Source organism: Phaseolus vulgaris, chromosome 6 (assembly GCF_000499845.2).
Source record: "Phaseolus vulgaris cultivar G19833 chromosome 6, P. vulgaris v2.0, whole genome shotgun sequence".
NCBI lineage: Eukaryota > Viridiplantae > Streptophyta > Magnoliopsida > Fabales > Fabaceae > Phaseolus > Phaseolus vulgaris.
Window position 1 is genome coordinate 7,655,939 of NC_023754.2, and position 24,591 is coordinate 7,680,529.

At 32.8% G+C, this 24,591-nt stretch overlaps 1 protein-coding gene across 2 annotated transcripts; it reads right to left on the minus strand.

Moving 5' to 3' along the window:
* Nucleotides 1-2,478: 2,478 nt before the first annotated feature.
* LOC137831026 (mitochondrial inner membrane protein OXA1-like) lies at nt 2,479-12,702 on the minus strand. 2 transcript variants are annotated; one of them, XM_068638510.1, is made up of 10 exons: nt 12,442-12,702; nt 10,898-11,385; nt 10,218-10,308; nt 9,834-9,881; nt 9,100-9,158; nt 5,981-6,056; nt 5,747-5,878; nt 5,392-5,499; nt 3,892-3,946; nt 2,479-3,046 (listed from the first exon to the last, which is right to left on the minus strand). In XM_068638510.1, the coding sequence occupies exons 2-10, from the start codon at nt 11,365-11,367 to the stop codon at nt 2,796-2,798; spliced, it is 1,290 nt and encodes a 429-aa protein (XP_068494611.1). In that variant the 5' UTR covers nt 11,368-11,385; nt 12,442-12,702; the 3' UTR covers nt 2,479-2,795. The 2 variants fall into 2 exon arrangements, with proteins under 2 accessions (XP_068494611.1, XP_068494610.1); XM_068638509.1 differs by having other exon boundaries at nt 10,898-11,356; nt 11,435-12,458.
* Between the last annotated feature and the right edge of the window lie 11,889 nt (nt 12,703-24,591).

Sequence of the window (24,591 nt, forward strand, 5' to 3'; positions counted from 1 at the left end):
ACTTACTACTTAATTTTAATTAATAATATATTTATTTATTTGAAAATATAAAAAAATAAGTCAAAAAGGAAAAAAAAAATATGACGTGGACAAAGTCGTGCCAAGTTGACACAACTTTAGGTTGGTGTGTCAAGAATCAGGCCAAGGTTAAGATGGCAAAGTCGTGTCAAGTTGGCATGACTTTTCACATGAAATCCTGTCAAGTTGGCACGACTTCTCCTAACTTTGTAAATTTTTTTAAAACAGCCACGTTTTAGTAAAAAAATGGAAAAAAAAAAAAATTCCATGCTGATAAAAAAGCCGATAACACGCCTGTGAATGGTAACTTTGTAAGGGTTGCTGTACATTTTCGATTAGGCAGTTTCTCAATGCAAATTCCCATTACTGTTGTTGGTAGAGAAGATGACATAAGTGAGGAATGTTTATAGGGAACTTGCAGTGTTTTGTTGATGGTGGTGAATATTTGAAGTGTTAGGAAAGTTATATATTAATCAATAATTATGAAGAAAAAGGATAGTCACAGTACTAGGAGCCAATGAGATGAAGCAGCTTCTCCTCCGAGCTGATAAAAAAGATGATTGTGACTCTTCTAAGTGAACAATTTACTTCAGAAAATGAAGTTTAGTTGCTTTGTATAGATGTATAATAAATCTAGAATGTGTAAACATATTAACAGTTAATTTTTTCATTTTGAAGAAATAAAGTCCAAAATTGGGAAGTGTTTGCTTAGTTACTTTAGTTCATATTTAATGACATTCAATATATGAGGAATAAACTGACTAATTTCATTTAAAAATCTTATGAAGAAAAAATGGGATTTATTCTGGCTTAACTGAGCATTGAACTCGCATTTGAGGAAAAAGGAGTGAATAACGCGATAGCTCTATTAGCCTATCTGAAGAAACTGTAAAGTGTTTTAGTTATTTTAGTAGATAATTGATAGAATCTGGTTTGAAGGGTTTAATGATCTTATGTTGAGGGGGGGGGGAAATGCTTTAAAAAAGAATTAGTAAATGAAGTGATAACTAATGATATGATATAACAGATTGAAAAGGCTTTGGTAAATTAGTTATCAGATCATTCAATGCATATTCTTCTCAAGTGATTTATGGCTCCAACAAAGCCAATTAACTTTTATAAGGGTAATAATAGGAGTGAATATTTTAATAAGCATAAGAAGAAAGCAAAAAAAATATATTTTTATAAACTAAAATTAGTTTATGATAATAAAAAGTCAATATAACTACTCAAATATTTAAGCTTCTATATAAATTATTTTTAACTGATTTTTTTTTCTTACTTTTCTATTCTGTGTATTCATAAAAAAAGTTTATCCTCGTAAATCTCATACAAAAATCTAGATAAGGGAGAAAAAAAACGTTGGCTGTACTGGAGCCAAACCATGGCAGCTTTGGAATTCATTATGGAGCCCCCAAGGCCCTCATACCATGATACCAACTCTAAAAAGGCAAATTATCCCTCCACTTCAATACCTTTTTCATTTTAAAATGTTGATTTTAACCATTTTAAAAACTTTAAATAATTTTAAGTAAACCATAAACTTACATTTTTAAATAAACTCAATTGCATTCTCACATTCACATGTTTCACTTTCAACCACAACACTTTCATTATTTTCTAGTTCACCATGCCCACATACTTTTCTTCCAACCGCAACACTTCTATTATTCTTCAGCTATAATGTTTAAGAAAACAGTTCCATCATTTGAGCCTGTGTAAGAGGATTAGTGAGAAGGTTCGTTGTATTAGACGTTTTCCAGTGCAAAGATAATTTTTTAACTTTTAGTTTTGTACTTCATTTTTACACCTAGCTGTTTTTTTTAGTTTTGTGACTTTCAAAAGAATGAAAAAAAATAAGCGAACGAAAACACAACAACCACCACAAAACACACCACAAAACTTACCTCAGCAACCACCAGTTATAACATATGTAAAACAGACATTGACACAGACACTATAGGACACGAGGACACAAATTTATATTTATATATTATATAATTATGAATTATATAAATTGATAATAAAAATTTATGTGCACAAGTATCTTTCATATTTTTTTGGAAGAGAAAAATGTTTTTCATGGCTAATTCAAAAAGATTTGTTCTTTTTATAATCATAATAAAAGTTTATACAATAAGTTTGAATTTTTATAAAATTAATGTATTTTTTTCTTTTTAAAATTGTGTTAAAATCATATTAGAATTGTTAGAAATTTAACAAATATTTTTTAAATTATACACTTCACCAATACATGTTTTACAAGTATCTGTGTCTGATACATGTCCAATACAAACACACCATTTATCTATGTCATAAATTATCACAAGCAACCACAACCACTTGAAAATGAAGAAGACACAACCCTCTCCATCATACTTATAGAAGTATTAATGAAATTAAAAAAAAAAATATGAAGGTGCAAAATAGAGATATGCTGGTGAAGGGAGAATTTGCCAATTACAGCAAGAAAATACAATTATCTTCGTTATTTCTAATTGAATAGTCACTTTTGAATAGCCTAGAATGGAATAACAACCCCTAAGAATCAGTAACAGAATATAGAGTTATAACTTACATCGTACATAAATTCATTTTATTTGGGGTAGAGCTCATGCTAATTATTAGCAGCAGATCCTTGGAATTCAAATGAGAAATAATTCCCAAAATTTTGATTCTATCTGACATTCTCTGAAAAAAAAGCACCAAAATTTCAGTGCATCTACTATATATTATAATATTAGAATGGTACAACTAAAGAACAATTCAATTTTTCGTCAGTTCTTGTTTTTCTTTTTTCCTTTCACTTGTTTCTCTAAACGTTTTAGTCTTAGATTGACATCAGAAGATGTCTTTCTCTGTGGATGTTTTGATGGTTCAACAGGCAATGACTTCGGTGCCTTTGTTGCTGATGTAGCTTGTTTCAGGGCTGGAAATATAGAAAAGGGAGATGATGAACCACTGGCGGGTGCTGCTTGCTGTATTATGGGGATACCCAAAGCTCTCTTTACACCAGGAGCTTTAAGAACTGCAAAAAATAAAAAAGATAAATCAAAGGCGTTTATTGGGATTAAAAAATGAAGAATATATTACATATAACAGAAGTTCACTTATATTTTGTAGCATAAAGTTAAAAATGGAAACCAAGACGTTTGATACATATAATAAGGAACTTAGACATAGAGAAACAACTTCTAACTTGGGTCTTTCAATCCTACAATCTATTATTTCCTTTGTTAAAAGAACTATAGACCTGTGATTCAAGTCCCAAAAATAATATCAACAGAACTTTGGCCACATAACCAAATGGCCTTGAGAATATCTTTCAAACAAAATGTTTCAAAAGCCTGTGCTAGAGAAACATTTTTTTATTTTCATTTCCCATTTTGATGAGTATTTTTACAATGGTTCAGGGCTAAAAGAAGCAACAACAAACCTCTTACGTGAGATAGCAGCAATTTTGGGTGGATGGAATCAAATATAGATTAGTATTACTCCAATTTTTAGTGTAGCTTATAGAGCAAGAAGATATTTTACCGAGAGACCAGTGACATAGTTGCAGACTGAATAATGTTGGCAATGCATTCAATGTCAACCAACAAAACACGGAATTTATATTCATTTTGGTCTTATGGATCATCATATATGTATACACTTGAATGATAATAGTAAATTCCAAAATGCTTAGTCGCACTATCCATCATCCTAGGCAAATACCATTATTAATCTCGTGGAGGAATCAAATAATTAATGCCCCAAATGAAATGCATTTTGTGAAGGAAAAAAAAAAACATTTTCTGCTTATTGAAATGGAAAATGATGAAAAAAGACAGTATATTGCATATGAAAACCTTGAAAAATGAAACGCCTTACCGAGTCCATACCCAAGTGAAAACAAATTTGATGTAATCCAGTAACAAAATATAGCCTGCACAATTATAAACATTGAAAAGTTAAAACTGTATAGAATGAAAAAAACAAAGTAAACAGGCAAACCCACTTTTCCTTTCACAATCATATATATATATATATATATATATATATATATATAATTCTATTATTAATGAGAGACCCCATCTACAATTTGCTTCATCAATCAATACTTAGGATACATCATTGATAAATATCGATAAAGTATCCAAACTTACAAAGATCCAATATTTTATTTGTTTCACCTATCCAATATTTGGATACTTTGAAGTGTTCAATAGATGGGGTCTCATTAATAATAGAATTAGTTTGTAAATTTATAAAGCCTTTATATCCAATAAAACTAAAAAAAACACATTAGTATGTGTAATATAGAAACATCATAACATTGTCTCTTCATAAACCAAAGATGGAGATTTTTGTTTCAAAGATCAACATTTCTTATATTACTAAAATATAGAAAATAAAACAAAGCCAGTTAAATCATGGGTGGATCAAACCAAAGGCCATGTAAATGAACAAAACCTAAACTCTAGAAAACCAAAGCGATTAAAAAAAATCATCCCTAACACAAAGGGGCAACAAATGAAACCATTTAAAATCAGTTTTAGAATCAATTCTTAGATTTGCTAATCTGTTAGCACACTTTGCCCTCCTGTATAGACACGAGTTACAGAAAAATCAATAACTCTTTTCTTAGCGCAACAATTTCTAGCGGCTTCTAATGGAGCAAGGCCCACAATATGTGGATACCAAAGGCTTCAATAACGAGTGGAATCACATTCCAGGCAACGAGTAGACCAATCACTAACTGCTAGCTCCACCACCAACATGACACCCATTAATTCAGCTTTTATAGACGACCAACCGAAGATGGAGATTGTTCTTTCCATAATTTTCTTTAAAAAAGTAATGAGATTAACAATGTTATTCCTATATCTAAATAATAGAAAGTAATTTATGATGACAATGATTTATAATTTTTTTATTTCAACAATGTCTAAGAAAGGTGTTTTTAATTTGGATTTACACAATTTATATATATATATATATATATATATATATATATTATGTTTTATAATCAGTATACATTTTTAAATATGTATCTTGCATGTATTGTATCATGTTATTTTCAGAATAACCGTACAGCCGTACCAGATACGCATTGTTTCAGTGCCTCATTAGATATAGAGTTCAAGAAAAAAGTTAGTATTCAAACATGTGCTAGTATTCATTAGATATAGAGTTCCCCTAGGGTTCCCAACCATTGCGCAAATCAGAAATGAAGGAGACTTACTGACAACAAACTTTACTAGAACTTAGACACTTATAACACCCACTTTTTTCCTTTTCTAACTTTATACAATAAACTATTTTAAATGCTGACAAGATGGAAAGCAAAGAGAACTTGTTCCTTGCCAAACAAGATACAGAAAATCTTACCTTCGGAAATCCCATGGTGAAAGGAACTGTAAGGACTGCAAGAACCCTAGAGACTTTTTTCATGGTGCCAGCAGCTGGATTTCCTTCCATGCCTTCTTGCATATTGCACTGGGGAATAATGTGAAATCAATGAATATAAATTGGGAAAAAATATAACAGGTAACACCACTCTTTCTTCTTCAATTGAGACTAGGTTCTTCTTCAGGTATTATAAGCGGCTCATTGTTTTAGTGCATTGCCAGGATAAATTAATAACAGAAAATTGAGGCCACCAAACATTCCGGCAAGAACTCAGACTCTCAACTCAATGTACAAAGTGAACTGAAAAGAAAGGTTTTGAAAAGAAAATGGTCACCTCTACTGTTATTAAGAATGTCAATGCAGTCACAACTGGCAAAATGTACAACGCATCTGGAGTTGTGAGATCAACAAACAAGTAGGCTCCCCCATGCTTGAAAGATGGCATCTTTTCAGCCATGGTTCTTATCTATTCTTAAACAACAACAAAAAATGACAATGAATTGAAACAATATATAGGTTCCTCGGACTCCTAAAGTTAGAGAAAGTATGAAATTAAAAGCCAGCTTACCGCAAGGAAAAAACTAATAAAGACAGGACCTTGAATAAAGAGCCCCTTCAATGGAGTAAATGGACTTGCACCATATCTACATTATCATAATCACAGTGAGGAAATTAACAGCTAGTGAAAGAAAAGATCCATGAAATTTGAACAGTGAAAGAAAAGATCCAAGAAGTTTAAATTAGTACCTAAAACACTATGGTTCTTGTGAACTGCAGGCCAGTTATGTCAGTTTTTAAATATTAGCAATAACTAGTCTTCTAACATATACACAAGTTAAGCAATAAAAGAAATTTAATATTTAATTTATTTCCATATAGCTATAGATAAAACATTGATAGAATTCAATGGGATGGAAGAGAAGAGAGAGAAGATTGACAAAACTATGTAACAAGGATTTTTATGATACCCATAGTGGTCAATGTAACCCGAAGTAAGATTATACTATTCCTCCACTCTTTCTGTTTATAGTTATAATTATAGAAATAAGGAATAAATCTCATATAATCAAGAATATCTAGATTATGTATGTATTGTTTGGAACATTTTTGTTTATTCCATATCATATCTCTATTATTAATAGAGGATATCAAATCTCCTTTATTGATTTTTTTCTCAATATAAATAAAGTATTGATGTTCTCTCAAAAACACAGTTTCATTTCAATGTCTCTCTTTCCTATGGTTTACCTTGGTATTTAGAATCTTTACCATGTTGGTCTCGTAGACCCACTATCTCCATAGGATTTTTTCTTTGGCAAACCTTTCTCTCAGGTTCTTGTTCACTGTTCCAACACCACTTTCGGCAAGTTTTCCAACGAAGTTCCAACAACTACCATTTTCCCCGGCGAACACAAGGTTGGGATCGTGCCACTCGGATCTATCCAACATCCAAATGCTAACATAAACCACCCATCAATGTACCCTCGCACATGACTTCTCACCCTCTCCTTGTGCTATTTTATTATTTACTTTTTTCCAAATTCAAGAAAAAAAATATCTTCCAGCCATACTGTTAGTATTGAGAAGATGAACGAGTCTAACTATTTCACTTGGGCTTCAGAAATTTGGTAATGGTTAAGTGGATTGGGCTACAAATCTCATCCCACTACAACTGCAGAATGCGTTCCTGCATAACGTGAACAATGGAAAAAAATTGATACCCAACCATGTGGTGTTATTAATCCACTATTTACACCTCACTCAAATCTACTTTTCGTCCCCATGAAATGTGTACTTCAATTTGGAGTGAGGCTCGTACCTTTTATACCAATGAATGACACATTGCATCTATAAAGTGTGTACCAAGATCTCTTAACACATCTTGCTCCGCCACAATTTGAAGAACATTTATTCAGCCACTTTCAGACCAAAGATCTAGGCTATCTAACATATTTTCTTGATATTGAAGTGGCACAATCAAAAGAAGGTGTCATCATTTCACAAAGAAAATATGCTTTTGATATTTTGGAGGAGACAAACATGGAAAATTGCAAGCCCATTGATAGTTCTATGGACTGAAATCAGAAGTTAATGCGAAACCAAGAAGAACTTTTCTCAGACCCAGAGAAATATAGAAGGTTAGTTGGAAATCTCATTTATCTTACAAAAACAAGACCTGATTTTTCTTATCAATGGGAGTTATGAGTCAATTTATGCAAAACCTCACATTGATCACAAGAATGTTGTGATTCACATTCTAAGATATGTAAAAGGGAACCCAGGATTGTTGTACGAGAATAAAGGAGGTACTCAAGTCTTAGGGTATTGTGATAGATTTGGCTGGTTCTCCCATCGATAGGAGATCTACCACAGGATACTGCATATTGGAGGGAACCTTGTATCTTGGAAAAGTAAAAAGCAAGGTGTTGTTGCTTGATCTAGTTCAAAAGTTGAATATTGATCTATGACCCTAGCTACATGTGAACTTGTGTGGATTAAACAACTCCTTCAAGAGTTGAAATTTCGTGAAAATGAGCAAATTAATTTGTATTGAGACAACTAGGCAACTCTTCATATTGCCCCAATCCGGTGTTTCATGATAGAACTAAATATACAGAGATTGATTGTCATTTTGCAAGAGAGAAGCTGCAATCCAAAGATCTTATTATTGATTTTGTTAGCCCTAATGAACAACTCACTGACATTCTAACTAAATCTCCAAAAGGACTTAGGATTCAATTTATATGTTCCAAGTTGGATGCATATGACCTATATGCTCCAACTTAGCTCTAATGAACAAATCGCAAACACTCTAACTAAATCTCTAAAAGGACTTAGGATTCAATTTATATGTTCCAAGCTTGGTGCATATGATCTATATGCTCCAACTTAAGGGGGAGTGTTGAAATGTAAGATTATTTTTAAATTTTAATATTTTTCTTGTGTGCACCCAACTTAAGGGTTATAGTTTTAGGCAAGTGCCTTGCCTCTTCTTTGTATCCTATATATACAAATAAAAATCCAACAATGTAGGTTGCATACACTGTTTTCAGTCCTCTCATTTATTTAAGTATTTATATGCTCCAACTTGCGGGGAGTGTTATAATTATAGAAATAAGGAGCAGATACTATATAATCAATATATCTAGATTATATATGTATTATTAGGAACGTTTATATCCATTCTCGTATCATATATTCATTATTAGAGGATATTAGAAACCCTTCTACTTATTGTAATGTTTTCTTTTTCACAATATAAATAAAGAATTCGTGTTGTCATAGAAACACAGTTTCAACACAATGCCTCTCTCTTTCCTACAGTCTAACAATAGTGTTCTAGTCCCTAACAGCCTATAACCAATCCTGTAAGTTGGTTATTAACTATCTAGCTGCATTCCAACTCCCTTACAATGTCATCCCATTTTTATTACTCCTAACATATACCTATCTAATAAGTGGCATGACATAAAAAAAAATCCATCTAATTAAAAAAAAAGCCATTACACCACTACATATTAGTTAAAAAAAAGGGCAATCAATGTTTACTGCTTTAAGTTAAGTCTATCACAAATCAACTCAAACATTGCTCCACTAATACATTATATCACCAAACAAAGTAATTACATCAATTGGATAGTACCAGCTAAAGCCTAAAAAGGCCAAGAAAATTGAAAAACCACTTACTCCTTAAATAGCATCTTCATTTTTTTCTGACCTTCAGCAACAGCGTTGGGATCCATAGCCTGAAAAATGAATCCATAATGTGATTATAGAAAATGTGGTTTCTGGTACAACCATCTATAGCATACATGTAAGAAAACCCAAAACTTTAAATTTTATTAAAGTGAGAAAATACCAACAATCTCCACAGGCACAAGAAATTCACATCCAGCAACCGAAGTGATTGTTTTGCACAAATACAAGTAGTGTATAATAATTGTATGATAAGGTCACCTATATATTTATGCAGAACAGAAGAGAATATCATCCCACCTAAATCTTACACACTAGAAAAAAAAAATTGGATGTTAAGGCATTAGTTTATGTAGTAGTGCAAATCATGTTATAATCTTGATTAAACCACAATTATACAATATCTTTCAAGAATATGGTACTGAGGGGCAACAGAACCATGGATCCACCATTTGTAGGAAAATTTTAGGCTTAATTATATCTTCTGTCCTTGAAAAATTAGTCAATTTGGCTATTAGGCAATACAAAAAAAATCCATATGCTTGTAATATCTATCATTATTTTTTTCTCCATTAAGTGGTGACTTGGTAAACATATCAACAAAGTCTGGCATAACCTGATTGTGCCACTATTACCAATTGCACAACATACATCTAATATTCCAATAGTTACAACTATCTTAACAATAAATAAAAAATTGACTGGAAGATGTATAACTGTATTACCTTATCTTCCATCTCTTCCTTTATTTTTTCCATGTGAGGCCTCATTAGCTACAACACACATGGAGTAGTTAGGTAACAAGATAGATTACAATATAGAAAAAGTTCTAATTTATTAATAAATACAAGCTTGAAGACCTTTTCACAAATAAAGGGGCAAAAGAGATAGGGAGAGTACAGCTGAGAACTAATTAACTAACTTTTGTTAGGAATATCTTAAGTCAAAGAGAGGAGTGGGGACAGAGAAGAAACAGTTCCATCCAAATGTTACACATTTATCCCCTCCAACCAAGACATATGTGAAAGAAAGGCAAAAGAAACACAAAATGATTGCAAATACATTAATTTAGCAAGAAAAGGTGATGAAGCTACAAGCTGCAAACATACTGTAAGCTTAGAAGTGGCCTTAAGTTGATTTATTAAGAGTGGAACTGTTGCGCTTCGAATCAAGAGAGTTGTTAGAACTATGGCTGCCCACCTGAAACAATCAAGTAATACGGTGATGTGTTTTCTTGATTTGAACCATGTACCACCTGTCTTTGTTGAAATGTGAAGACAAAGATCACCAGAATTGGACCCAGAACATGAATCATGCATGGTGCCAATCCAAGAACAATCTTGCTAGCATAATCACAAAAACCCCTTAATTATCAATAAACTTTGAAATGTTATGAAAGAAATGTATTTCCATTTAAAATGGCATTTAGTATTTTGAGATGAAGGAACAACCTATATGGATATGCTTATCATGTACTCATCATGGAAGAAAAATATAAACCATAAAGTAACTACGTTCTCCCATAAAAGAGCACTATTTTGGGTCAAATCAATTAATTTAGTACTAATTATGCAAGGTAACTCAAACTTAGTAACTGAGAAACCACAGAAGTTGATAGTTAAAATTAAAACCTACAATCTCCTAAAAGCAAACCCTCCAACAATGACAAGTTGACATGCATGGCATTCTGTAATAGTGGAAATTCCTCAGAATTAAAGCAGATTTTAAAAATGAGAATTAACTTCATATCCCTTATTGAAATTATAGAGATAAATAAGTATAAACTCACCAGTTCAAACCAGTGTAGGAATGCATGGCATCTATAATGTACTGCAAGGCCTTCACAGGTAAAACAGAATCAGCAGAAGCAATTGCAACTTCTCTAAGAATGGGACCCTGAGAAGTTACAGCTTCCATCGCTTGGTCTTTGAGAACATCTGCTATGTCAGACATTATTTCAATCTTGTCGGAACCCTGATTGGTTGTTGACATATGTCGACATAAATTATATACAGAGCTCGGAGAAAGAAATATGTTTGAATGCATTCTAGGTTCAGAATAGGCAAAACGCCACATTGATCCATCAACTGAGTTCCCAAACATCCTTCTTTGGATAGAATTACTAATGCCTGCCGAAGGTGACTTTTCATCAGGGCATTCAGATTTCCCTTCATCACTATGGAGAACAAAACTGAAAGACGGGTGGCACTTTCGATTCACGAGGTTCCCTCTTATCAAGAGACAACGCCTGTAAGCCATTTGTATTCTTTGAAATTTCTATCAAGCAACAATAAGTAACCAAATTACAAGTGCAATCAAGGAATACCATGCCACGTTGAGAAACAGCATTTCTGAGAAGTTTGGTCGGTTCACAATTCTGATACCAAGAAAAAGCTAATTTTGCATGCATAACATCCTATTTTCACTATTTTCCTCTTATGTACCCTTAGACACACTCATAATCAACAAGCATAACTACAATTTCCTAGGTTGGTGTGGAGTATGAACACTCTTTCAACTGGACACCCTAAGCCATGGATAGATCCACTTAAGGAATGCAAGCATGTACAAATGAACACATGAATGGATGCTAATATTCTCCCACTTGTTCATCAGAAATAGTACCTTAGCTAGTTATAACTTTAGATTTTTAGCGTACTCCCAAATGGGAAATTTGGTAACATGTTCCTTCAACATAATAAGTTGAAATTTTTAGTAGTTATTGCGGCTAATGAACTGTCACTCGTTTAAGACTATAATCCTGTTTAGACAGGAAGCTAGATAGACTTTTGAGAGCCTCTCTACTTGAAAAAAGTTCTACATTTCTAATCGAGAATCTCTCAAAAGCACTTGTAACTTATATCAACACAAGCGCTACATATCTTAGCAAATCATAACTTTTATTTATTAAAATACTTCCAAAGATCTCATACTCGTTCAAGAAACAAGAGGAAGTGTATGAGAGCCACTATTAGCAAGCGTGGTGATTTTTTAGCAACTGGGTAGGGCACTGAACAAGAATTGCCTAAAACCTAAAAACCATTGTTTTCATTTATTTTACAGAACTCTAAACAACCGAACAAGGAGCTATAAAACGAATAGGTCCCCATCAACGTCATCAGCATGAATAATCATCAAATACAAATGGGCTAACCCCATTAAACCTATATCAACAGAAACAACACATAAGAATGCAGCAATCAGAAAAATAATAATACACACTTCATTTATCAGGATTCTGATTCTTGGATGAAGAAACAAAGCACAAATTCTATAAGGCAGAAGACAACATTGTAACAAAAACCAGACAACCCACACGAGGAACCAACAAACCTGGCAACTGGCGAGTTATTGATGCTTCTGCTGCAGAGACTTTTAAAGAAAAAAAGAAAATCCCTGAACTCTGTTTTGTTTGCCCTAAAGAGTTCCCTCTGTCTTGTCACCGTAAATTTGTATACGCTGACAACTATTTTTAGGTGAAAAAAAAATAATATTATTTTAATTTGAAGTTTTTGCGGCTCCACTACGATTTAAAGAAATTGGGGAATTTTAGGTTTTTCTTCCTCCATAGTATAATTTGTGGCAATTCGAGTTAATCCGCCTAGCATACGTTCATCTCATATTTGAATTTGTGAAATATGGGTCGGGTTAGTCCGTCTAGTTGTAACTCATTTCCCTAACTTGTTTCGTATAAGAGGTAAACTCGTTGTTTCGTGTAAGAGGTAAACTCGTAGGTCTGGAAACCATTTCGCGTACAAATTTTTTTCAAAAATTAAAATTTTATTAATTATAAAAAAAAAATTATTTTTATTATTAAAAAATAAAATTTTATCAGTGTTTTAATTCATTCAATTAAGATCAAAACATAAATTCAAGTATGAGACTTGTCAGAAGACTTGATTAAATATAATTAAAGTTTTGCTTTGCATCTATCTTTTTCTATATATGTAAATATATAAGAGTATCTTGTCAAAGTTTTGTTACAAAATATTTTAATAAAGATGAGTAATTTTTTAACTATCCTATTGAAATTTATTCTTTATATTATTTTTTATTAATAAATTTTAAATATAATACTTTACTTAAAATTAAATTCACTGTCACTCTTAATACTAACTCGTGATTAAAATAAAACATTCCTTTTTTTAGAACATTAAAACTAATTGTTTAAAAATAAAATAAAATAAAATAAAGGTCACACTATAATAATGGATGAATGGGATATATTTTTTTTATTTATGCAGGTCAGCAGACTAGCAAGTCAACTCGTCCCATCCCGTTGTTGCCCTATGCGGGTTGCAGGTTATGCGGGGCGGGCCAAAGCGGGTCAGCAGGCTAGACTAGTGAGCCTGCACCGCACTTTTTGGTAGCGGACTGCGAGCCGCCCCGCATTTTCATCCCTAATAATTTCTAGGTGTTGCAATGCAGGCTGGCCCGCCCCGCATATGCCCATAAAATGCGGATCAAGTTGGCCCACCCTACACTAGGAATGCGGGCTCATTTCAATGGTCCGCCATGCATAAGAATATTTTTTCAAAAATTAAAATTTCATTAATTATAAAAAAAAACGTATTTCTACTACTGAAAAGTTAATTTTTTTATCCGTGTTTCAATTTATTTAATTAAGATAAAAATATAAATTCAACTATGAGAGTTGTTAGAAGGCTTGATTAAAAAAAATTAAAGTTTTGAATTGTATCTATTTTTTCCTATATATGTATGTAAATGCATAAGAGTATCTTATCAAAATTTTGCTACAAAATATTTTAATGAAGATGACTAAGTTTTTAAGTATCCTATTGAAATCTCTTATTTTTATTAACAAATTTTAAATATAAAAATTTACTTAAAACTAAATCTACTATCACTCTTAATATTAACTCCTTTAGATGATTAAAATAAAACATTTCTTTTTTAGTACATTAAATTCAATTTTTTTAAAATAAAATAAAATAAAATGTCACACTGCAATAATGGGTGAATAGGGTATGAATTTTTTTTACAAAAAAAAATAATTGTTTTTTTATTTACACGAGCCAGCAGGCCAACCCACCCCGCTATTGGCTCGCGCAGGTGGCGGGTTATGCGGGGCGGGCCAAAGCGGGTCAGCGGGCTAGATTAGTGAGCCCATCCCACAATTTTTGGTAGCAGGGCGCGGGCCTGTGATGGATTTGTGCCTTCATAGTTTCGGTTTTTGTTGGTGAATGGCGGAAGCATCATGGATTGAAGATGAAGCAAGGTCCTCCTAAGAGTGGTGGTGACCTTGAAGGTGCATGAGAGGTAGGGATTGAGAGTGGTGAGGCCAACTCTACTTGGAAAGGGCGAATTTGTGAAGATTAAAAACCTAACCTAGGAGGTTTTGGACAAGAAGTGAAATTGGCACAATTTGGCAGCAATTCACTAAGTATATTAATCTTGAATTTACGTGACCCAAACTCCTCTATATATAGCAAGAGTGGGCTGAATATGAAAAGAGAATTGGAGGGAATTTCAAATGAAAAGAACTTTGAAAGTGGCACCCATTTTTACACTTAGCACATGGAGCACATGTAGCATATTTAACATGTGATGAAAAACATTTAGCACATGTTAAATATGAAATATGTGGAAAATGTGCCTTGGTTAAACATAACCGGCCTTGGTTAAAATTAGGTGTTTTAGAAATCCTAATTTAACCAAGGTTGGTTTTTAGGTGCCAAATTTCATCTAAGGAAAAATTTACAAATAAAAATCCTAATCTAATTTTGACAAGAAATTAAAACCTATTCTACACTAGAGTTTATGACATGTAGAATGCGTCATCTTGACCCCTCTTTGACCATAACTCTAGTGGTTGCCTCAATTTGACATTTTGGTGGCCTTTCAATGGATTGGTGCTAGGACCTCTTACATCATCTCCTCCCTCTTGAAAAGGATTTGTCCTCAAATCGAAGGCTTCATCCTCGTCGTTAGTAAGGGGATGTATGTGGTTGGATGGTGTCCATCATTTCCTCCTTCTTGAGAAAATCTATCATTAGATCCACAGGGTCGATCTCGGATAGCAGCCTCTTGCTTTGACAACTATGCTCGTCCTCCTAGATCAAACGTCCATCTATGGGAATCATCAAATAAAACAAATGTGTTAGTTTGAGCAGTTGTATAAAATCAATTATATTAAGTTGCCTTTCCTCTTGTTTTTCTATTGTTTTTGGCAACATTTTACAAGATTTCTTTAGGGAGGAGTTCATAATTTTCTTTTCTTTCAAAACCTCAAGAGTGTTATCAACTCCAAAATGACTTATGAATCCTCCTTTATGTGACTCATTTACAAGGAGTTTTCTATATGTTATTTGGGGTATGCAAAGTTTTTCTTCTTTAAATAAGTACCCCTTATAAACATAAAACCCTCCATGTGCTCTATGTTGGTATTTAGCAAATAAGGGTGCAAAATCTTGATAAAATTTAGATATGTTATCAAATCCAAGAATTTGGGCTCCAAGTTTTAAAAATAGGGCATGTTTCCTTGATAGAGCATCCACCACAATATTTGTATTTTCCTTCTTGTATTTGACAACATATGGAATTTGCTCAAGAAATCTCATCCACTTTGCATGTATTTTAAACCTGTGTTGACTCTTTAAAGATTTTAAAGGCTCATGCAGGGCCCTCACAAGTGTATAGAGCTCTTTGTTATAGATGGGGTAGTTGAGGGTTGCACCATGAAGTTTTTCAATAAAATATGCAATTGGGTGCCCACCTTGCAACAACCCAACACCTATTCCTACTCCCAATGCATCACACTCTAGCTCAAAAGTTTTTTCAAAGTTTGGTAAAGCTAGAATGAGTGCATTGGTGAATTGAGCTTTCAACCTTTGAAAGGCTGGCTCATGCTTCTCCATCCAACAAAATGGAGTGTCTTTCTTCACTAACTCATTGAGTGGTGAAGTTAGATTTGAGAAGTTAGGATCAATTCTCCTATGATAACTTGCTAGACCATGAAAACTCCTAACATCTCCTACATTTTGTTGTGTTGGCCATTCTTGGATGGCTTTGATTTTCTCGGGGTCAACATGTACCCCATTTTCATTAGCTATACAACCCAAAGACACTACACTACACTACACTATCAACATAGAAAGTACATTTATCACTATTAGCAAACAAACTATTAGCCTTAAACACTAAGAAAACTTCCCTAAGGTGGCTTAGGTAATCATAAACTATGTAATCCCTCTTTAAAGATTCTATTTTTACTATCCTTGTAAGGGGTGTTGTAAGATATTCCTCATTCTTTGTAGATCCCTCTTCTTCTTTTTCAAACAACCCCTCACTTGACTTTTCTATTTCTTTATTCTTTTTTTTTTCTCATTTTCTTCACTCTCACTAGTTTCTTTTTCTTGGCTAATATTGTTAGCATTGTTCCTTAAGATCATAAATCTTTCATTGGAATAATGAGATGCTAATTGACTCTTACCAAGATATTCTAAACATTGAATTATTCTAGTGTGAGTGTGTGAGATATGGTTGGATAGGTTTTGGGAAAGTTCTAGAGATGTTTCTTTTATATGTTCTTCCCCTCTTCGGAACTCATCTCTTTCATAAGATACAAAGTATGAACTTTGTTTTTGACTTGATTGTTTTCTTAAAATTTGTTTTTCAACTTTAATGCTAAGTTGAATCAAGTCATTTAAATCTCTATAAGGTAAAAGTTCAACTTTGTTTCTTATCTCAAGTTTGAGACCACTTAAAAACCTAGATATGGTGGTTTGGTTTTCTTCGTTAATCCCTGCCCTTTTTATATATAACACCATCTTTTGCCAATATTCTTCTACACTTAGATTATTTTTTTTGGAGTCTTTGGAGCTTATCCATTAACTCCCTATTATAATAGGAAGGAAGATGTCGGCGTCTTAAGGCTCCCCTAAGGTCATTCCAATATGCAATGGGAGGGTCCTTATGAAGGCACCTTTCTCTCTCAAGGGCAGACCACCAATACATAGCATTTCCTTGAAAACTTAAGGTGGCTAAGGGTACCTTTCTTTCCTCACTTACTCTATCGCAAGAAAACAATTGTTCTACCTTCATTTCCCAATCTAGATATGTTTCAACATTTTATTTTCCATAGAAATGAGGTAGCTCTACCCTAACCTCCTTTGGGTTTTCTTTTCTTTCCTTTCTAGCTTTCCTAGGGGATGGTTGATAGTATTCGTTGATCCTAAGACTTTGTTCCCCATATGACTCATTACCTCTATAGCTAGATGGATGTGAACTCTTTTTGGATTTAGTGTATTCATTTTTAACCATTTTCAAATCATCTTGTATTTGAACAAATTGATCTTCATGATGCAATTGTCTTAATGAAAGTGCTTGAACATTTTGAGCAACTTTTTCCAAAAGGTTTTTAAGAATTGTCATATCACTTTCACTAGAATTGCGAGATGGAGAAGACATGGTTAAAGATTTGTGTCCTAAGTATTTTACCTCAAAAAAGATAAGGATAATAGTGAAGGTAGCTTTCCATGAAAGAGAGGTGAGTCACTAGGACTTCTTAAGTACCAAGTCTTTCTTTGCCAAAAACTATCCCTCAAAACTTGTCTCACACCTTTTTCTAAGTAAACTACGTGGGTCACAAGTAGAATGAAAACACAATTTTATGCAAAGAAAAACAATGCAAAGCAATTAACAATACAAAACAAGTAATTAAAGAAAAACAATTACTAAGCACAAATTAAAGATTGCTAACTAAAAAGCTTTAAACTAGACGATTCCTAAGGTGAGGCTTCTAGACACTTAGAGCCATTGAAGACACACTCATCGTCTACACATAATTAATCCACTAATTAACCAAATTTAAATGTAATTACAACTCAAAGGAAATACAAAAGAAATTGAATTATACAAAAATAGAATTCAAATTTTCTAAACTATGCACTCCTTGGATTGTGATTGATCTTCCTTGTTGTGTTCTACAAAGTGTATGTATTTGTATTTGTATTTGCTGCAGCTCCTTGCCTTAACCTCTTATGGTTAGTCTATTAAAATCTTCAAAACAGTACCTACTAAGTAGGGATGGACTCACCACAAGGTTAATTTCCACTTAATCAAGCACCAATTTTGAATTTTGTTCACCAACAATTTAGAGGTCAAGAAATGAAAGCAAAGAACAATTCAAATTTAAAATTAGGACAACAACAAATGGATTTGATTTATAGGACACAACTAGAAGGAGTATTGAATAATATTGGACAAGCAATAAAAATAGGCACTCAACAAAAGGTGGCACACAAATTGATCCTAGAGAATGACACTAGAATTGATTAAAAAAACCAAAACAGTACTACTGGAAATTTAGGTCCAAAAAGCGTGACTTATAAAATTTATGCTGAGCTGGCTATTTGAAATCTGATTCTGAAAATTGAACCACAAACAATTCAAGGTCTTAGCAAACATTTGGCGCTGTAATCACACCAAAACTATGCACCAAATAATTGTGATAAATTTTTCAAAATTCTTGTCCAATTACTGTTTCTTTTGGCGCCAGGATGAACACTTTTTTTGTTTGATTTATCATTTTTTTTTGTTTTGTCTTTTGATCTGATTCTTTTTTTCTTGATTTTCTAACACATCAATCTGTATAGATCCAGTTTTTTATAATTTTTTTTCAACGTATTTTAATTTCATAACAAAAAAGCAGCCAACACAGAATTTGAAAAACAGAGTATTCCTAATTTTAGAATTAAAAATAGATTGAAGAAACTTCAAAAACACAATGGAGTGGATGTATATGAATTTGTATGGATGTAACACACAAATATGAACTCAAACTAAAAAGAAAAATGCACCAAAGGATCAACAAACACAAAATTATAAATCTGGACTCAAATCAAATCAAGAAACCAAAATTATCAACAAAATCAACACTACATGGAATTAATGACAAATTAGGAGAAACATGACTTAGAAAAAACACAATTGGATTCAAAAATTAAAATGACTCAAGACACACAATATGAACTGATTATAATTGCAAATAAGACTCAAATAAACTAAAAACAGAACAACAACACAATTTTATATGGATTCCTACACAAATTTGAAAATTAGAAGCTCAAGAACAATTTGAACACAATGCACCAATTGAATTTCTCCAAACAACACCTAAATCAAATTAAAATGTAAAAAACAGGAAGACAATATGGAGAATTGAAGAAAAATACGGAAACAAGAAGAACACAAAAATTAAAATGAAAGAAGGCACTTAACCATTGAAGAACCATAGCTCATGATACCAAATGATGGATTTGTGCCTTCATAGTTTCAGTTTTTGTTGGTGAATGGGGGAAGCATCATGGATTGAAGATGAAGCAAGGTCCTCCGAAGAGTGGTGGTGACCTCGAAGGTAGGCATGAGAGGTAAGAATTGAGAGTGGTGAGGCCAACTCTACTTGGAAAGGGCGAATTTATGAAGATTAAAAGTCTAACCTAGGAGGTTTTGGGCAAGAAGTGAAATTGGCACAATTTGGCAGCAATTCACTAAGTATATTAATCTTGAATTTACATGACCCAAGCTCCTCTATATATAGCAAGAGTGGGCTGAATATGAAAAGAGAATTGGAGGGAATTTCAAATGAAAAGAACTTTGAAAGTGGCGCCCATTTTTACACTTAGCACATGGAGCACATGGAGCATATTTAACATGTGATGAAAAACATTTAGCACATGTTAAATATGAAATATGTGGAAAATGTGCCTTGGTTAAACATAACCGGCCTTGGTTAAAATTAGGTGTTTTAGAAATCCTAATTTAACCAAGGTTGGTTTTTAGGTGCCAAATTTCATCTAAGGAAAAATTACAAATAAAAATCCTAATCTAACTTTGACAATAAATTAAAAACTATTCTACACTAGAGTTTATGACATGTAGAATGCGTCCTCTTGACCCCTCTTTGACCATAACTCTAGTGGTTGCCTCAATTTGACATTTTGATGGCCTTTCAATGGATTGGTGTTGGGGCCTCTTCCATCAGTCGGCCTGCATGACCCGCCCCGTATGCCACCCCTGATAATTTCAGAGCTACATTATACAAAAATTTTAAATGTCCAAAATATCCTTGCAATTTTCATTTGAAACATAACACTTTGAAGCTTTGTTTTTTTTATTGGTTGTTTCGTGGAAGTGGAGGTAAGATTGAGCTCCACCAAGGTGCATTGGAGGTTGTGGTTGAGATTAGGAGGTCGGATTACATGAGTGAGATAAGAATAGATGATTGAATATAAGTTTTGGTTGAAATGGTAACGATAGTGTTTTCCAAAACTTGGGTTTCGGAAAGACCTTTCAAATAAGAAATTCGAAAACATTTTATGTATATTTTATTCTTATAATTTTGGAAAGTCTATTTTGAAAGTGGGGTAATTTTCTTTACAAAAACAAGAATCCGAAAGTGATTTTGAAATGGAAAATGTATTCCATTAAGCAAAATTTGGAATGTCAGTTATAAATTTTGGAATACAAATTGTGGTTGAGAAAATTTGGCTTACAGATTTGGGTTTCTAGAAGAGAAATTTCCTCTTCCGAAATTTATATTCCAAAATTCATAACTGACATTCCGGATTTTACTTTCTAGAATATGTTTTATTGGTTTTGAGTTTATTCTTTTATATTTTTTTTTTGGCTTGATAGATAGATGAATATACTCGGTTTATACACAGGAATATCAACTAAGGTTGATAGTGAGAGGAGCTAAAGGATGTTGGTATGGAATATCTTATAATTAATTAAATAATGAATGTAGGGCACATTAGTGTGTTGATGTGTTTGCAATAGATGAGGTAAAGGTCGAAAAGTATTTACATGTTTTGTATTTTTTTTAATCTTATTTTGTGAATCATAGTTGAAGTTGACATGTGTTATTGTAGGTTTTTCTTACTCAAGAAGACCTATTGAAGTGAACGAGGAAGGTTGCACTTGATTTTGGTTTTGTTGTTATATTAAGTTCTTGTACATGGAATGGGCAACGAGGAAGGATGACGTACATATTATTAGGTTGTGAGAAAGGAGATAAATACAAACGATATAAGAAGGACTTATAGGTTACTAAAAGTGGAACTAGAAAATGTGATTGCCCTTTTATATTGTGAGGGAAACCAGTAAAAGGTGGTGAAGGATGAATGGTAAAATTACATTGTGGGTCTTATAATCATGACTTGGCAGAGATGTTGGTAGGTCATTTGTATGCTGGAAGATTAATAAGTTTATGCTTGTGGATATGATAAAGACTTCAATGAAGTCTAAAAATATTTTGCTAATAATGAAAGAGCATAATGAGAACAAGGTGACCACCATAAAACAAGTTTATAATGCAACAAATCAGATCGAGGTCATAAAATTAAAATGCAACAATTGATAATGTTACTTAAGCATGACATGTATGTTTATTGGTGTAGGTTTGATGAGGGGTCGAATGTCTTGCAGGATATATTTTGGACACAACCTGGTTCATTGAAATTACTGAATTCCTTTTACATTGTATTAATAATGGATAGTACATACAAAATTAACAAGTACATGATACCCTTACTTAAGGTTGTTGGTATTACATCAACGAGGTTGACTTTTTCATATGCATTTGCGTTACTATAATTTGGACATCAAGATAATTGTCTGGGCCTTAAGAAACTTAAAGGGTTGTTTTTTAGGTTGATGTATACCCTAGGGTTGTGGTCAGTGATAGAGATCTTGATTTAATGAATATTGTATTTCCCGAAGCTTGTAATCTCATATGTCGATTTCACATTGATAAAAATGTCAAAGCAAAGTGTAAAATGTTAGTGTTTTCAATACAAACATGGAATCAAGTGATGGAATCTTGGTGATCTATCGTAGATTGTGATAATGTACATCCATTTGAAGATTGTGTACAGACTTTTGAACTGGCTTATTTTTTGTGGCCTATATTGGTTGAATACGTTAGTGGAGCTTGGTTACGTCCACACAAGGAAAAATTTGTTAAGGCATGAACGGACAGGGTGATGCACTTAGGCAACACAACAAGTAACATGTATGTTGTGTATTGTATATGTTTGCTTTCCTTTGTACGGTTTCTGTTAAACATTGGATTGGTGAGCATAATATTGTTTTCCTTGTAGGGTTGAGGTTGCACATTGGAGTTTAAAGAGAATGCTCCAGACCTCCATAGGAGACTTATGCTTCTGTTAGGAGTCCATGAACAAGATGATTATCTTGAAACATACTGAATTAAAACTTCAATTGAAAAGAGTTTGCATGTGGCGAGTCCTGTCTTTAACATGACAAGATACAAGAAATTGCTTGGCTTTGTGTCCAAATATGCTTTGCAATATATTGCTGAAGAGAATGATCAACTTGAATATGTTGGCATAGATAATTCTCATTATGGATGTACCATTAGACCTACTCACGGTCTTCCTTGTGCTTGTGAATTGACTTCCTTTGGTGTGGATAGCATTTCACTTCAATCAATGCATGTCATATGGACACAATTAAGCTTCTCTGATACTTCAAGTGATATTTTTTTAACAGAGTTATCCGCCCAATAAGACTTTTATTTTATAATGAATCACTTTAAAGAGGTTGACATTGCTAGCAAGCTTAACGTAAGAAATAAGTTGCGCGAAATTGCATATTGATGAGTATAATTCTATTCACACATAATAGCTTTAATCGTAGATTCTTGGATTATAATCATGGATAAATCTCAGTATTTTAATTAATATTCTTCTAATTGGGTTTATTTGGGCCAAAATTGGTTGTGTTAATTTTGTATTTTTAACCTAAGTTGCTTCTTTTGAATCAAAAGTATGAAATGAAATATGAGATAAATAATTAGATAATTAAATTTGCAAATATCTCAGAAAAATAATTGAAAGCAAATCTTCTGCAGGGATATTATCTCAAAATCATGCAATTAAAACCCTTGTGCAAAACCTTTCAAAAATAGAGAAAATATACTTTGAAGATATTATTCAAGAAAATCTTTTGCAATATCTCTCACAATAGTGTTGGAATAAACTACAATAAATGCGCAAATCTGAAGAAAAATTGGAAACAATATATCTGGAAGATAAGCAAGAATAAAATTTGAGATTGATTGGGAATGAAGATATTTATTTAATAATCTGAAACAAGAAATGAAAAATATGATAATTGTAAAAAAATATTATAAGGCAGATTTTGAATATGATTTTGTGCAATGAAAAGAAGATTATAAAAGAGACTTTAGAGGAAGAAAGAAAAGAGCTTTTGGATCGCGTTTCATAGTAGCAAACACATTCTTAACCTAGTTTTATTTCCTTTTTGTATTTTTCTTATTTTTACCTCCACATGGAAGGCTAAAACCTTTTTTGGTTTGATTCTCTTGTAATTCCCCATTGAGTTCTCGAGTTCTGAGCAATAAAAGTTAAACTTTTCAATTCTTAATAGCAGTTCTTTTAATCTTTTGATCTCTTGGAAAACTGGTTTTTGTGAGAGGTTGTACTTGAAGGCATGATTGTGTCTTCCTTGTCTTAAATTTTGGTTTCTTAGTTCACATTTTTTCGATTAATTTCTTGGGTGCATGATCTAATAGAGAGGAGAGAAACATTTCATAAGTACATTCTTGGATACAAGTGGGGTATTGAATACATCACTATACACATGTTTTGTTAACAAGATTCGGTAGAATTGGATTAACACATGTTTGATTTAGTTTAACCCTGTGTGAGAATTGAATGGTGATAATCTTTAGATAACATATGAAGAACTCATTGGTGGAGGAACTTGAGAGTCAATTTGTTTCCTTTTATTGTTTTATAATCTTTACTTTATTTTTCTGCACAACTATCTAAATCCCCTTTTATCTTTATTGTTATAGTTAACTTTGCTTGCTTGGAGATAGATTTTGAACACTAATTTGCTAATTTTACTATTGGATTCGTTGCGAGACAACTTGAGGTTATCTAACCATAATTATACTATTATCTTTCTAGCGTTAAATAGTCTAGGACTGGTTAGATGGTCTACACTGGAATCCTTTTAATTTGATTGCTAAATGACAACTATCACATATCCAGATCAGACATCTATGTGCACACCACATGAGAAGGTGAAAACGAAAGGTGCTCTAAAGGGTCGTGCTACTAAATTCACAAGATACAACTGAATCTCATCTTACTTTGAGAATGTTGAGGCCCTACATTCACAATGTGATAGTTGTTCTACTAGGAAATCTAGCAAGGAATTCATGAAAGACAATGAAGCAGCTAAATCAATCCCCTTGTTAGATCAATTTTATGTTGGTTTCATGTATACATTGTTGATTTTGTTGATGTTAAGGTTGATGACATTGTGATTGTTGAACCAAGTGGTATTCAAGCTTTGAAGAATCCAAACCCTTTGAAGGATGTTGAAGGCTAGGCTGTGCTTGCTGTTGCTGAGCTGTCTTAGATAGGATCTGGGGTAGATTGTTTATGTAATCCATTCTTGATTAAA

Excerpts from the sequence above, each read along its gene's own strand:
- LOC137831026 (XM_068638509.1), bottom strand. The coding sequence starts at position 11,457 with ATGCTGTTTCTCAACGTGGCATG. Across the intron at positions 9,882-10,217 it reads AGGCCACTTCTAAGCTTACA|CTAATGAGGCCTCACATGGA; the intron begins GTATGTTTGCAG and ends TGTGTGTTGTAG. Across the intron at positions 3,947-5,391 it reads TCACCATGGGATTTCCGAAG|GCTATATTTTGTTACTGGAT; the intron begins GTAAGATTTTCT and ends ATAATTGTGCAG.